Source organism: Hemitrygon akajei, chromosome 2, assembly GCF_048418815.1.
Source record: "Hemitrygon akajei chromosome 2, sHemAka1.3, whole genome shotgun sequence".
Classification (NCBI taxonomy): Eukaryota; Metazoa; Chordata; class Chondrichthyes; order Myliobatiformes; family Dasyatidae; genus Hemitrygon; species Hemitrygon akajei.
Window position 1 is genome coordinate 104297634 of NC_133125.1, and position 16888 is coordinate 104314521.

The 16888-nt window shown below is 39.8% G+C and overlaps 1 protein-coding gene across 38 annotated transcripts in view; it reads right to left on the minus strand.

Annotated features, from left to right (window-relative positions):
- The window catches only part of neb (nebulin), a 327374-nt gene that overhangs the window by 146558 nt on the left and 163928 nt on the right, over window positions 1–16888 (minus strand). For all 38 annotated transcript variants that reach the window (XM_073026432.1, XM_073026423.1, XM_073026670.1 and 35 more), the window contains 7 exons: window positions 13068–13271; window positions 12869–12973; window positions 11426–11530; window positions 6742–7053; window positions 4051–4155; window positions 1329–1427; window positions 1132–1233 (listed from right to left, as the gene is read on the minus strand). In XM_073026432.1, coding sequence (XP_072882533.1) covers window positions 1132–1233; window positions 1329–1427; window positions 4051–4155; window positions 6742–7053; window positions 11426–11530; window positions 12869–12973; window positions 13068–13271 — 1032 coding nt within the window. The remainder of the gene's footprint in view (window positions 1–1131; window positions 1234–1328; window positions 1428–4050; window positions 4156–6741; window positions 7054–11425; window positions 11531–12868; window positions 12974–13067; window positions 13272–16888) is intronic.

Below are 16888 nucleotides of genomic sequence, written 5' to 3' on the forward strand. Positions count from 1 at the left end.
CCTCTTAAACATTTCATCTTTCACCCTTAACCCATGACCTCCAGTCGTAGGCTCACCCAACCTCAGTGGAAACAGCCTGCTTGCATTTACCCTATCTATACCCCTCTTCATTTTGTGTCCCTCTATCAAATCTCCCCTCATTTCCCTACGCTCTAGGGTTGATGGGTATTAAATGACAGAATTTTTAAAAGAACTGCACTGACATATTTAAGGGGAAGCTGGACATCTAACAAAGGAGAAAAGCATTCCCCATATTCCTATCAATTCTATCACTACACTACCATTGACAATTGATCAATCAGCACATGCACATTGATGGGACATGGGAGGTAACCTTAGTATCCAGGGTAAACATACATTCTCTCATATAGGTAACACCATAGAAAAGGGTTGCTAGGTGCATCACTGTGCTTCCCAAATGAGAATACAGTCACATGAATTAGGTGAAGAGGATACTCCGATGGAAGGAGAAGTCCAGGGGCCATTGGCTTGTTTCTGTACTGTAAATTCTAAATAACAGGATTGGTTGTTTTCATTATTTTCTGACAACAGTATCGCAACTTCCGGGTTAGCATGTCATGGTAGTGTAGTGGTTAGCACAACGCTTTACAGCACAAGCGACCCAGGTTCAATTCCCGCCATCACCTGTAAGGAGTTTGTATGTTCTCCCTTTGACTAATTGTTCCTCTGGGTGCTCCAGTTTCCTCCCACAGTTCAAAGATGTACCAGTTGGTAGGTCAATTGGTCATTGTAAACTGTCACGTGATTAGGCCAGGGAGATATCGGGGGATTTCCGGGCAGCTTGACTCGAAGGGCTGAAAGGGTTTATTCCACACTGTATCTCAATCAATCAATAAATAATTATCAGAGAAAAGCATCAGCTTTTCTCAAAAGTTCACCTTTCTTCTGCAATGCTGCTTGGTCTCCATCAGCTTCCAAACCATAATTTTGAAGATTTTGAAGTTTTTAAAGTATATGATAGCTGTTAATAATTCCTCATTTTAGTGAATATGGATGGCCTTAAACCTACTGGAATATACACAAGGATTATGACTTGATTGAGGGGTCAAACTGTGATCCCACAAAGACAAAGTCCAAAATAAAATCTGGGCGTGTCCACGTGCTACTTACTTCATTCAAGTTCTTAGCAGCATTCCGTGCTGACTCCATCGTAGGTGTATCGACCAGGGTGTACTTTGTCTTCATAGCATTCCATTCCTCACGGTATTTTATCTAAGCAGTGAATGGGAAAATTTGTGAGAAACAGTTGGGCCTAATGGTTCCAGTTTTCAAAATGTTGTTTCCAAAGTGAGAGAACATGTACTAACATCGTCCAGGATAGCCCCACTTTGTTTGGCGGCAACATAATCAAAACTGTCAGCCACAGGCGTAAATGCAAGGCTGTCCACTTTAATCCGATAGTTTCTCTGGCAAAGACAGGATAACAGAGGTCAGTAAAAGTACAGGTTAAATATTTTCCATTGTTGCTACAAAACTATCCAAGTATGAAACAGTGAATCTGCTTGATGATTAGATGACCTATTTACTAATAATTATAAAATTCATGGACACATCCACATTAGAAGGATCATTCATTGTGGAATTTGTTCAATTACCTGTAGAGATAATTAGTCACCTGATATGTTTCAATTGTTTCCTTTTGCTATTTTAAAGCATTCATATGTGCAATGATAAAACTAGAAAATGTAAGCATTAACTGGTCACTATCAAGTTCTCATACATCATATGGGCTAACTTGTTACCATCGTTCCATGCAGCAGATGTCTGACTGCTGCCTGTGGTCACATTCCGACCCATCCTCTTTTCTTCCCTGGTGTACGCTCACTCACTCCCTCAAACAGTAATTTTGGAGCAAAATCTTTGCTTTGTGAGCAATTGCAACTTTGCAGGTATTGTGCAATATGTGAGGTTGTACTGAGAGCGGAATACAAAGGCAGACTATGTGATCTAACTCTTCCACATGTTCCTCATCACATCCTAGAACATTCTTCTCTTTCTCCCTGCCTGTGCATATCTAGCCTCTTAAATTCAGCTATCCTATTTGATTCAATTACTGCTGGCAATGTCCAGTTCACTTCTAACTATTCTATTGACCGATTTTTATTTCTTCCTTTCTCTTGAACTACTGTACAAGTTGATGTTTTCCCCTACATTTCTCTGATCCATTTCATTATCTTAAAGACCCTTTTCCTTGCTTACTTAATCTTTCTTGATACTTAATAGCTTTCATTTCTGGAATCATTCTTGCAAATCTTTTTATATCCTTCCTTTAATATACTTCCTCTATAATATGCAGACATGACCCTGGATTGTAGCTCAGCTGTCCATTGCCAAGTATGCAAGTCTACTGCTCAAGCAGTGAGGATAATAATTACAGAATGACAGAAAGTTATGGCATGGAAAGAAACCATTCAGACAATTATGTCCCATGTTGGCTTTATATACTGTGCCTATAAAAAGTATTTACCCTTCCTTGGAAGTTTTCATGTTTTATTGCTTTACAGCATTGAATCGCAATGGATTTAATTTGTTTTTTTAATATACTGGTTAACAGAAAAAGACGCTTTCATGTCAAAGTGAAAACATATCTCTACAAGGTGATCTATATTAATTGCAAATATAAAACGCAAGATAATTGATGGCACAAATACTCAACCCCTTCAATTCAGTATTTAGTAGATGCACCTGTAGCAGCCATTACAGGCTTGAGCCTGTGTGGATAGGTCTTGATCAACTTTGCACTCCAGACACTGCAATTTTTCTCCATTCTTCTTTACAAAACTGCTCAAGCTCTGTCAAATTGCAAGGGGATTGTGAGTAAACAACCTTTTTCAAGTCCAGCCACAAATTCTCAATTGGATTGAGGTCTGACTTGGCCACTCCAGGACATCAACTTTGTTGTTTTTAAGCCATTCCTGTGTAACTTTTGCTTTATCATCTTGCTGGTAAACAAACCTTCTCCCAAGTCGCAGTTCTCTTGCAGACAGCATCAGGTTTTCCCTGTATTTTGCTGCATTAATTTTACCCTCTACCTTTACAAGCCTTCCACCGAAGCTTGTAACTCCTGTAGAGTTGTCATAGCTCTCTTGGTGGCCTCCCTCACTAGACCCCTCCTTGCACAGTCACTCGGTTTTTGAGGCCAGCCTGCTCTTGGCAGATTTACAGCTGTGCCATTTTCTTTCCATTTCTTGATGACTGATGCAACTATACTCCACAGAATATTCAGTGACTTGGAAATTTTCTTGTACTCATCTCCTGACGTGCTTTTCAACAAGCTTTTTGCGGAGTTGCTTGGAGTATTCCTTTGTCTTCATGGTGTAGTTTTTGCCAGGATACTGATTCACCAGCAATTGGACCTTCCAGATACAGGTGTAATTTTACTACAATCAATTGAAGCACATTGACTGCACACAGGTGGTCTCCATTTAACTAATTATGTGACTTCTAAGACCAATTGGCTGCACAGGTGAAGATTTGGTGTGTCACGTTAAAGAGTGTAAATACTTATGCAATCAATTATTTTGTGTTTTATATAGATGGATGTCATAACAGTTTCATGCATCACATTAACTGTATTTTGCCTCATCAGACATAAAAATAGAAACAAGAAATTCATGTTGGGTTTCCCCAATTCATTCAGTAGATTCCAGTTAAATGGGACACATTGGGACTACTACATCTTGGCCTAATTAAGTGGCTGTCCTAATTAACCAAAGCTTCATAGAAATAGTTTAAAAGGTATAAAAATACAAATTACTGATTAAGTAACAAATTATGTTTGCTTATGTAATGTGTCAAATGTCACTATGCTCATACAATCTATATATGCACATAAGCTATCTTATGTATTTATACTTATTGTGTGTTTTTAATTATGGTGTTCTTTATCTAATTGAGTTTCTAATGTGCTGCATCAGATCTTGAGTAACAATTACTTGGATCTCCTCTACAATTGGCATTAACCATTAACCAATGTTGAATTGCTTGAATGTGATAGCTCAAACACAGAAAAGGATCTCACAAACTTACATCGCTTAAAATATCCTGGGCATGCTTTACTTTTTTAACATCAATAGAATCTGTAGGGATCCATCCAATGCCACGCATCCAGTCCATATCGCATTTGTAAATAACCTGCATCAAATGAAAAGAAGATTGTCAATTTATATGAAATACAGAGCTGTATATCACAGGACAGACTCTTGGGCCCCATAATGTCTGTGCTATGATATCAAATGAAACTAGTCACATCTACCTGCACCTGATCAGTGGTACTGTGCAAAGTCTTAGGCACATATATATCACTAGAGTTCCTAAGACTTTTGCACAGGACTGTAGCAATTTTATGTATTGCACTGTAATGCTGTCACAAAAAAATTTGTGACATACATGAGTGATGATAAACCTGATTCTGATATGGGTCTCTATTGTGGACTGAGAGTGGGAAGGGGCAGGAAGAGGGGAATCATGGATGAGAAAAGGAGAAGGGAGAGGGGAGGGAGCGGGAAGCATCAGAGGGACATTCTGTAATGATCAATAAACCAATTGTTTGGAATCAAATTGCCTTGCCTGGTGCCTCAGTGCTGGGTGTGTCTGAATCTATGCCACCCCCACCCTGGCACTCCTTCTCTGCCACCTGTCCCATACCCCCCCCACCCCCTGTGGCTCTCCACCCTCATCATTCCAACATCCTTTACTCCCGCCAGATTTACAAACTCATTCTTCACTCCACGTTGACAAATACAGAATGGTGCAAAAGTCTTAGGTATATATATGTGCCTAAGAAATTTGCACAGTAATGTGTAATCCTGCATTCTCTACGTGCTTATGTGTCTGCCTGAATGCTTCCAGCATGGACCCTGGCAGCACATTCTGGACATCTACCATTCTCTCTGTGAAAAACATGTTTATACTGATCTTCTTTTCCCTGACTCTAGGTAATGCTGTTTTACATTCAGAACAGGGATGAACAAATGAGTTATTGACCAGATTTCCTTCTCTCACTTTAGGGAAGTTCAGTTCATTGGTGAACATTTAAACTGCAAACACATGTTATCACTTACACAAAAAAAATTATAATCCAGCCATTTGATTGGTACACTGATACTGAAATACTGAGTGGTCTCAATAGGTACCCTGTTCACAGAGCACCAACTGCAGTAAGATTCTAAATCTTGAATTGATCTTATAGGCACATATGATTAAGTTAATGGCTTAGTAGACCAGAACTCTGGACTAATTAGCTGGAGATACAAATTCAAATCTTTTTATAGCTGGAGAATTTAAATCCAATAAATTAAATAAACTATACATATGGTGACCAATAAATTTAAGATTATAAAATTCCATATAGTTCACTGAAGTCCTTCAAGAAAGAAAATCTGGTTCCAATACCACTCTGATCTTTACCTAACTTCAGATCCATAGTAACATAGTTAAGTACTCTCATTTTCATGGCTCTGCTAACCGTGCTGAGAGAAAGTCATTACACATGGACACTGTTCCATAAAGTTGGGGGATTTGTTAAGTCACATCATTATTAGTTGCAATGGAACAATCTTTGAATAATCAGCACAAAGGAGTGTGGGAAAGAGTTGCCCTCTGAAATTAAAATCAAAAAGGCTGGATCCGTCCTTGGCTACAACCCAGACTCTTTTGAGTGAGTGGTGGAGAGGAGGTCAATAAACAAACTGTTATCCATTATGGGACAGTCTGGCCCATCCTCTCCATGACCTTCTGAATAAGCAGCAGAGAACCTTTTCGAACAGACTCATTCAGCTCCGCTGTCACATTACAGAAAATATTTCCTACCAAATGCAATAAGCATATATAACAGTTCATCAGAAAGTATACTGCAGATGCTGTGGTCAAATCAAGACGTGCAAACAAGCTGGAGGAACTCAGCAGGTCGGGCAGCATCCGTTGAAAGAAGCAGTCAACGTTTCAGGTCAAGACCCTTCGTCAGGACTAAAGAAGGGGGGGCAGGGGCCTCATAAAGAAGGTGGAGGGAGGGTGGAAAACCAATCAGAGGAAAGATCAAGGGGTGTTCATCTCTGTTGTAACAGTTCATCTCTGTGTGACAGGAGAACACATACCATAGTACAATAGTCACTGCTTTATTATTTTATACATTATTATTGCACATTGGTAAATTATTATGGTGTATATTATTATTCTGTAGTTAAGCCTGCACACTGCTGAGTGTGTTATTAAATGTTGCTGCTGTAACGGAAGAATTTCCCACTTAGGATCAATTAAGTACTTATTATTAGTATTATTATTAAAAAAAACTCTTTAACTACGACAGTTACATCAAAATGTTTTCATAAGGAATATTGGAGTGCTGTTTATGGAAGTCCTTTGTGAACAAACTGAAAGCTATATTCAATACATTGTTTTATAACAGGGGCTCCCAATCTGGCACCAAGGACCACTGGGTTAATAGCAGGGGTTCATGGTGTAAAAAAGGGGTGGGAACCCCAATTTAGAAGTACTTCACTGATGTAAAGCTCCTTAAGACATTCTGAAAGGCAGATAAACAACTTTGAAAAGTTGTAATGCTTTTCTCTTAGGTTGGTACAATTAAATATTTTCTAACATATAGATTAAAGCTCCACCCTGCTTAAAATCTGGAGGTGCTGGCACAGAAAATTATCGTTCAGAATGGAATAACGAGTCACAGGAATTGGAATGTAAACTCCAACATTTCATCGTACTCACATCGCTCTGCAACTCGTAGGCCTTCTTTGCCTGGATCACATCATTCTGGTCTGGGAGACAGGTCCACTGGTGCAGGTAATGTCTGTAGTCAATATCACTGACCATGTTCTGGCATTTCTTGGCCGCCACGATTTCCAGCATGTCCACTGGTATATTGAACTTGGTTTTGCTTTTCTGAAACTCCTTCTTGTACTCCCTGTCACTCTGCATCTTGGTTGTATGTACCGACCAGACCATTTTGGGATCATCATAGATGTCGCGGCATCCAACAAGGTGCCCAAGCTGACTGCGATATAATTCTTTATACTTATACTGTGAAGAAATAGTATAATCATATCAATCATTATTAGCATTTTATTCTAAAGCAGATATGCTGTCCCTACTCTTTACTAGTTGTTTTAAATTTATGATGTAATTGAAAAGTTATTCAGGTTGAGTGACATTGGCATAATAGTGTAGCTAAGATGTAGAGCAAGTACAGAGCCATCCACTCACATTCAATTCTGCTGCTGTCTCTACGGAGTTTTATCAGCTCCCCCCGTGACAACGTTTGTTTTCTCTGGATTGTCCGGTTTTCTGCCACATCTCAAAGATGTATGGTTAGGGGTGGCAAGTTGTGGGCATGATATATTGGCACCGGAAGGGTGGGAACACTTGCCAGCTGCCCAGCACAATGCTCACTGATTTGATTTGCTGCAAACGATGCATTTACCTATATGCTTTGATGAAGATATGACAAATAAAACTAATCTTTAAAAATATATATTTTTATATGGTGGGGTGGAGACACATCTCTACCAGAGGAGATGTAAAGTGCTCCTTCCCTCTGCTAGCCTCCAGGTCAACCTTGGGCAAGGTGTAACACCTGCTTAGCACCCCTCCCACCCCCGATCAGGTTCATGTGAAGTCACGGGAGGAGATGGTGGATGGCCAAATGAGCAGCTGGTGCACATCATAAGTCCGGGTTATGCAACTACTGACGCCAAGTGTATTGATAATTGTTCGGGTCACCCAACTTGTAAAGTCACTGCCCTGAAGTAAGAAATGAGAAACTACTTTGGTTGAAGAATTCGCCAGGAACAAACATGGTCAAAAGATCACGATTGCCCACATCATATGAAACGGCACATAATGATGATGATTGTGATAATATTTTAAAATTAGTACAAAGTATTTATTGAATTTCTTTTTCTGAACTGTTCACTTCAAAAGCTGGGATAGTTAATGCCAATTTTAAATAGCTTTGTTGTCTTTAATTGTCAAGGTTTTCTGCCAAATCAGGAATTGTAGTGTCTGATATTGTATAATTATGATTAGAATGGTGAACTCTGAGTCTTTCGAACAACAATCTGAATGCGGAAAGAACAACATTCATTCCAGGACTAAGGAAGAATACAAAGGATTGCAAGTGTATGGAGATCTCTAGGTACAGGTTCGTAGGTGATTGGTGGAACCAGGTAAGGGCAGATTGAACCAAGTGGCAGATAAAGAGTTCCTACTGAGGATGGTAGGTGATGGTGGAACAAGTTGAAGACCAGATGATGGGCAGAAGGAACCCATTGAGGGGAGGGTTGGAAAAAAGTTGAAGAAAGCAAGAGGAATACAAGTTGGATGGGTGTGTGTAGAAAGAGAGCACTGGGGGTGTGGATTACCTGAAACTGAATCTTTGAATGTTCATACCACTGAGTTGTTAAGTTATCCAAGCAAAATAGGAGATGTTGTTCTTCCAAATTGCATTTGACCTCAGAGTAGCAATGCAGAAGGTTAATGATATAGGTTGGCTTGAGGATGGGATGGAGAGTTAAAACAACACACAACCGAACATCCAAGATGGCCATTGTAGACACAGTGCTCCACAGAACAGAAGCCCGTGCTTGGTTTCACCAGTGTAGAGGTGGTCACATCAAAAGCACAGAATCAATTACACCAAAGTGGAAGAGGTGAAGGTGAATTTCTGGCTCACCTAGTGGGGCTTTTAGGTCACTGGACGGCGCTGACGGAACAGATAAAGAGATAGCTATTACTCCCCACTACACCCCCCCCCCTTCAGTTGCAGGGGTAAGTGCAAGGGAATGGGGAGAAATTATATAAATAAAAAATTGAGCTCTAAATTCATATATTAGCTTAACTTCTGTGGAACTTCTATTGGAGAGAATTTTAACCTTGGTTGAGTGTGTAGATCTGAATACAAGTGGAAAGTTAATCTACAAATCCTCATGAACATGAGAAAGCTCTGACGAATACCCTTGCGGACTCAATCAGAAAGGTAGAATCATCATGCTAGATGCTGATGGCAACTCAGGGTTAATTAAAATAATGGTTGGATGTTGGTTATTTTTATAATTAAAACACTATAAATGCAGCAGTTTAGATCAATGGATACTTTCAAATAATTTTCTAATGTTATATTAGAGGACATGGTGTCTAAGGCTGACTACTTTGAACAACACAACTACCACAGAGTATTCATTCTGACTTGGAATAGAAAACACTACTTACATATCTGTAGAATATACCATATTGGCCAGTTTTGAGACATTAATGCCAAAGATGGCTACAACAGATGACAAGGAAAGGTACGTTGGCATAAACTTTCAAAACACTGAATTGTGAGTTATTGTGTGTGTGTGTGTGTGTGTGTGTGTGGGTGGGTGGGGGGGGGGGGGGCGGGTTGTTATTGAAACCTACCGAACTTTGAGAGGCCTAGATAGAGTGGATGTGGAGAGGCTGTTTCCTGTAGTTGGAAAGTCTAGCACCAAAGGGCCTATCAGAACAGAGATGAGGAAGATTTTTTTCAGCCAGATAGTGGTGAATCTGTGGAGTTCATTGTCACATTGGCTGTGGAGGCCAAGTTATTGATATATTTAAAGGAGATTGATAGGTTCTTGATTAGTCAGGGCATCAAGGGCAGGAGAATGGGCTGAGAGAGATAATAATCCAGCCATCATGGAATGCTTAGCAAACTCGCTGGGCTGAGTAGTGTAATTCAACCCCTTTGTCTTATGGTCTAATCGGCTAAGTTAGTAGGGCAGTCAAAATTATGAGCAGAAGGCGGGAGAATGGACTGAGAAGGATAATAAATCAGCCATAAATCAATTGTGGGGCAGACTTAATAGGCTGAATTCTACTCCAATGTCTTGTGGTCTTGTAGAGTTTTGGTAAGAGATCACATTAGTTATGTATGATAAGAAAATAAATGGTGCAGCATAGAGAAATTAATATTTCACTAAAAGTAAAGTAACAAAACCATCAAACAGAAACAGTATTTATTTCTAACATATTAGAAAGGAGAATTAGGGAATTAATTCTGAACCAATATTGAACCATAGGTTTAGCTAAGACTGGGGAACAGTGTGCATTTCAGATTTCTAGCTAATGAAAAGGATATTGAGGTGCAGGAAGGCATGAAAAAATGATTTGCAAGGAACATAACAGAAATATGAGTATGTTCGATTAAGGAAAAAGTAATAATGGGTTTAGGATTTCTTAAGGAAATGAAGGCAGAGTGGTGATCTGATGGAAGGCAGAGTAGATGACCAGAATTAAATCATAAGCAATTTCATTTAAATCTTTGGTTAAGCTTCATTTAATAAGAGACTGGATCCGTTTATGAAAAAGAAGGGATAAAAAGCAAAGTTCACTGCATTAATGCAAAGGATGTGTAAGAGCTTCTACAAAACATGATCGCCAGCATGGGCTGATTGAATGGAATATTTTGTCTCCATTGTATATTGCATACATTCAATCAACTCAAGCCTTCTATGTGTTGAAGTCATAAACAGGTGGATGATGGAAATCCAGAGCAACGCACACAAAATGTTGAGGAATTCAGCAGGTCAGGCAGCATCTATAGAGATGAATAAACAGTCGATGTTTTGGGCCATGAACCTTCATCAGGACTGGAAAGGAAGGGGGAGGGGAAGGAGAAGGTGATAGGTGAAGTTAAGTGGGTAGGAAAGGTAAAGGGCTGGAGAGGAATTAATCTGATAGGAGAGAAGAGTGGACCACAGGAAAAAGGGAAGGAGGAGGAAATCCAGGAGGAATAGGCAGGTGAGACAAGGTAAGAGGCCAGGGTGGGAACAGGAGAAGAGGGGAGGGGAAAGGAAAATATTTTTTTTTACCGGAAGGAGAAATTGATACTCATTGTATCAGATTAAAGGCTATCAAGACGGAATATAAGGTGTTGCTCCTCCACCCTGAGGATGACCTCCTCTTGGCACAAGAAGAGGCCGTGGACCGACATGAAGGAATGGGAATGGGAATGTTTGGTCACTGAGAAGTTCCATTTTTGGCAGATGGAGCGGAGGTGCTTGATGAAGCGATCATACTGACTCAATTTAATATGACATAATTTACAGTTGATAGCACAGCTGTCAAACCTCATTTATACAAACTCTTACAATAGGCCTCCATTTCACCAATGAATCAAATGTGGTCAACTCGTAAGGCACTGAAGGAGAAAAGTGAAAAGCTATCAACTCTCACAAACTTTCCTTGAATACAATTAAATACACAGAACTGAAATATCCAAATAAGATATAATGCTGATAAAAGAATCTTTTGATGTGAGCTTCAACTACTGAAGTTTCTGAAATTTCTAAAAATTTCTTTGCAAGTTTTACACAGTCAAAATGGTCCTTCATAATTTATTGTCACAAAATCATCAATATTCAGTCAAACTTACGTCACTTGCAATATTTCTGGAAGCTTTTGCACTTTGAATAGACAAAGCATCAGCGTGATAATTGGTAGACTTCTTCATCTTTTCCCAGCCCTCTCTGTAAAGTTTCTACAGAAGAACAGAAAGAGCAATTGCTTTATATCCTACATACAGGACAATCATCTAAAGATATTAAATTTTAACCCAATGCAGTGCAGTATGTCACAACTTTACATGTATTATCCCAATTAATATTTAGCAGACTTTGAGCTCTGCATCAGAATTTTTGGGATCAATGTTTACTTTTAAATTAAATCATCAGATATGGACAGCATTGTCATGGCCAGTAATCATCCCAAGCTCTCAGATATTAATGATTAAGATATAGGGATACATTTTGAAGTCAAGGTGACAGATGATATGGGGGGGGGGGGGGGAACGGGACTGAGGTTGAGGCTGTGGCCTGCTCCAGGCTTCATGTCTATGAACTCACTTTCATCCTGAATGCTGTTTGCTTACTTTTATTGTTTGCACAATATCTTTTTTTCTCTCCCTTTCTCTGCATATTGGGTGTTTGGCAGTTTTTTTATTTTAATAGGTTCCTTTGTTTTGTGGCTGCCTGTAAGGAGATGAATCTCAAGGTTGCATAATGTATGTATACAAAATAGGTATACTTTGAACTTTATATAAGGCGGTTGAAAATCTAAAATAAAAACTGCAGACGGTGGAAGTATATAAATAAAAACAGAAGATATGAGTGCTTCCAAATTTTTTTTCTTTTTACATCAGGCTGTTGTGTAATTACTCTGTTAAACAACATTTCCAATGTTGGTATATCCCCAGACATTAGTAAAGAGCACCTATTGGTTGAGAAGGTTACGTCGGGCCCAAGTCTAATGTCAGATTTATTCTTGTTATAAATTATTGTAAAGATTTGGCCCTTGAACAAAAAATCCTATAAAAAAGTAGTGGATACAGCCAAGTCCATCACGTGTAAAGCTCTCTCCAACATTGAGCACATCTACGCAGAATGCTGCTGCAGGAAAGCAGCATCAATTAACAAGGACCCCCACCACCCAGGTCATGCTCTCTTCTCACTGCTGCCATTAGGAAGAAGGTGCAGGAGCCTCAAACACCTCAACCATCATGCTCTTGAACCAGAGGGAATAACTTCACTCAAAAGTTCAAAGTTCAAAGTAAATTCTATTGTCAAAGTACAGTACATATATGCCACTATATGCAACCTTGAGATTCATTTTCCTGTAGGCATACTCAGCAAATCTATAGAATAGTAGCATTAAACAGGATTAATGAAAGATCAACAAGCCAACTTCACTCACTCCCATTACTGAACTGTTCCCCCAACCAATGGGCTCATTTTGAGGACTGTTCATCCCATTCTGTATCTCTAAAAAATTAACAATTCAGCAAAATTGTATTCAACATGGATTAATATTATGCACTTACCTGACTAACATTTTCAGCATTGGATTTTGCCAACAATATCTCTGGAGTATCAGGCAGGACATGAATCTGAAGTTTGTCTTTCTCCCATGCTTCTTTGTATTTTGCCTGAACAAACAGAATCAAAGTAAACTCCACATCCAATCCATTTAAAATTTCAAGAGAAAGGCATGGCGTTGTTGAGTTATCTTAAGTTTCTTACATCACTTAATTGCTCTGCGTTGATTTTAGACTGGACAATAATGGGGAGGTCGACAATGCTGGTGAATTTGAGCCGATCAGGAGGCTGACGGTAGAGTCGCTCACTGAGAATCTCCTGGGCTTTCTGCACTTTCTTAACATCAAGGGAGTCATTGGGCATCCATCCAATACCACGCATCCATTCCATATCGGATTTGTAAACCCACTAGAGAAAGGTCACACAGAGGATTACATTGATATACAACACAGAATCATTTCATATGACCCACAAATGCTGCTCAAACAACTGAGCTGTCCAGCAGTTTCTTGTCATTTTGCTGTCAATTAATTCAATCAGATGTTGGGAATATTTATGCTGTTTTCATCTTTCCTCAATAAATCTGTCAGTGTCATGCGCTCACCACTTCTCCGTCACTTCCATAAATTTGCATCCTACACAAAGGCTAATTTTCCACCATAAATTGCTGCTCTCTGCAGGAGGATGGCAGAAGATATCGGTTGGGGGAGTTGAGAGATGTATGAGAGACAATAAGTCATGGGGTAATAAGTTGGAAAAAGAGACTGATGGGAAAGCTCAATGACACAGCAATGTCTTGAGAGGCCAAAGAGCCACATTCATATTCATATGACTGTTTGGTATATTAAAATTATGTTCTTGATTCCCAAGAATAAATTGGGTGTTAATCGAAATATATAACATTTAAAAATAGGATATGTGGGAAGTAATTATTGATTTTATTCAATAAAAAAATTAAAACTCATCCCTGTATTGTCTGCAACCCTGCAAGATCGCTGCACTCCCTGTTGTACTTCTAGCTTGGTTTACTCCAACAATAATATTTACAATAGCTGTCAGTGATAAATTCTGGCATTTTATTCCTCTCGCTTCATTTAAACTCACTTAAAACCTGACCATTTGATTAAGCTTCTTGGCACTAATTATAAGTATCTCCTTATCTGCTTTGACATTACATCTATAATGTTATTATGATGTTCAAGGTGGCAAAGTAATACTGTTGACTGAACTCAATTCCAAGTGCATTTTGCTTTCTGCTCCCAGTTCTGTGACACTTCAAGGCGTTCACTGAGCATGTTGTAACTCATATGACTGTAACTCATTTTTTCTTGTGGGTGGCACGGTAGCATAGAGGTTAGCAGATCGCTTTGCAGCACCAGCCACCTGGGTTTGGTACTCGCCACTGCCTTTAAGGGAGCAGTTTGTCTCACATTCCATTTTCATGGTTTGAGACACACTCTCAAACATCAAACGCATTAAATATTTGTATAATTTCATGTTTATTCACCTATTGAGATACAGCACATAAAAGGCCCTTCCAGCCCTGATGCACCATCAATAACTCACTCTGAGACGTAAGAAGCGAGGTATCGGCTTTTATTGACTGGAAGAATGAATAACACTACATCCTGGAGAATGAGGCCGGGCATCAGGCCTCAATCGCCTTTATACAGAGGTCTGTGGGAGGAGCCACAGGAGCAGTCAGCGGGGGTCTGTGGGAGGAGCCACAGGAGCAGTCCAGACAGGTATATGTAGTTCACCACAAGCCCTTCGAGCTGCACCACCCAGCAACCCTCTGATTTAATCCCAGCCCAATTACAGGACAATTTGCAATGACCGATTAACCTACTAGTGCGTCTTTGGACTGTGGGAGGAAACCTGTAAACCTGTGTGCCTGGAGAAAACTCATGTAGTCACAAGGAGAACATCTCCTTACAGGCAGCAGCAGGAATTGAATCAGGGACGCTGGCACTGAAAAATGTTGTGCTAACCGCTACCCTAACATGCCACCTAAGATCTTATTTCCTTCTGTCCTGTAGAAATTTAAGTCAAGATCTAATACCTCATTGGTTATCATGTATTTATTTTCATCCCTTCCTTGTCAGACATCTTTTAATGATTACAGAGAAAAACAGTGCAGAGAGAATTTACAAGGGTGTTGCCAGGGAATAAACTCCAAACCGATTCAGTCTTTCCTGAGGACATGAGCTATCATGAAAGGCTGAATTGCTTTGGAATTTAGTCTCTGAAGTGCAGGAGATTGAGTGGAGATCCTTTAAAGGTATACACAGGAGTAGAGAAAGGCTGAATGCTTGCAGATTTTTTTAGATTAGGACAGGTTGTTTTCTGGCAAGGATGTGATTGGTAAGTGGGAGGCCTTCAAAGGAGAAATTTTGAGAGTGCAGAGTTTGTATGTTCCTGACAGGGTTAAAGGCAAAATGAATAAGAATAAGGAACCTTGGTTCTCGAGGGATATTGGAACTCTGATAAAGAAGAAGAGAGAGATGTATAACATGTATAGGCAACAGGGAGGAAATAAAATGCTTGAGGAGTATAAAAAGAGTAAGAAAATACTTAAGAAAGAAATCAGGAGGAATAAAAGAAGACATGAGGTTGCTTTGGCAGTCAAGGTGAAGGATAATCCTAAGAGCTTCTACAGGTATGTTAAGAGCAAAAGGATAGTAAGGGATAAAATTGGTCCTCTTGAAGATCAGAGTGGTCGGCTATGTATGGAACCAAAAGAAATGGGAGAGATATTAAATGGGTTTTTTGCATCTGTATTTACTAAGGAAACTGGAATGGAGTCTATAGAAACAAGGCAAACAAGTAGGGAGGTCATGGAACTTATACAGATTAAAGAGGAGGAGGTGCTTGCTGTCTTGAGGCAAATCAGAGTAGATAAATCCCCAGGACCTGACAGGGTATTCCCTCGGACCTTGAGGGAGACTAGTGTTGAAATTGCAGGGGCCCTGGCAGAAATATTTAAAATGTCGATGTCCATGGGTCAAATGCTGAAGGATTGGAGGATAGCTCATGTAGTTCCATTGTTTAAAAAAGGAGTGTGGAATGAGCTGCCAGATGAAGTGGTAAATGCAGGCTCACTTTTGACATTTAAGAAAAACTTGGACAGGTATATGGATGAGAGGGGTTTGGAGGGATATGGCCCAGCTGCAGGTCAGTGGGACTAGGCAGAAAAATGGTTCGGCACAGCCAAGAAAGGCCAAAAGGCCTGTTTCTGTGCTGTAATGTTCTATGGTTCTAAGTGGCAGATGTGAGTTCAGTTGTACATTTAAGAGAAGTTTAGATATGTACATTACTGTGCAAAAGTCCTATGCACATCTATATAGGAAGAGTGCTGCCAAAGACCTTTGCACAGTACTGTATTTGTTAACGTCGAGTGGAGAGCGAGTGTGTAAATGTGGCGGGAGCAAAGGATGTTGGAAATGGTGAGGGTGGAGCGCCGCTTGAAGGGCGTGGGACAGGTGGCAGAGAAGGAGTCCCGGGATGGGAGTGGGTAATGCAAGTGCAGACACACTCAGCCCTGAGATACCGATTCATTTTGGGTAAGTACATTAAACAATTGCACATATTACCCCATGATTAAAATTCTGAATTTCTATTCCTTCCTTCAATCTTGTCTTGTCCATACTGCACCAGCCGCCACCACTGGGTTATAAATGCACGGGATCAGTGTGTGGTTAAGTGCCTTACTCAAGGTCACACCCACTGCCTTAGCTGAGGCTCGAACTAGCAACCTTCAGATCGCCAGACCAAAGCCTTAACCATTGGCCACAAGCCAACACAATCTGCAATACCAATTAATTAATTCTGCTAATAACTCACTGGTAGTTAAAAATGTTTATTTTATTAAAATGGAAAGATAAGTCTGTCCCTACATTAATTGAATGGTTTTCTCAAGTACTGTTATGTCTCAGTTTGGAAAAAATTAGAAGTAGAACTTTTGATCCCCGATTCCATTTTGAGAGAAGATGGGGCTCTTTTGCCAAATATTATCATTTAATTTG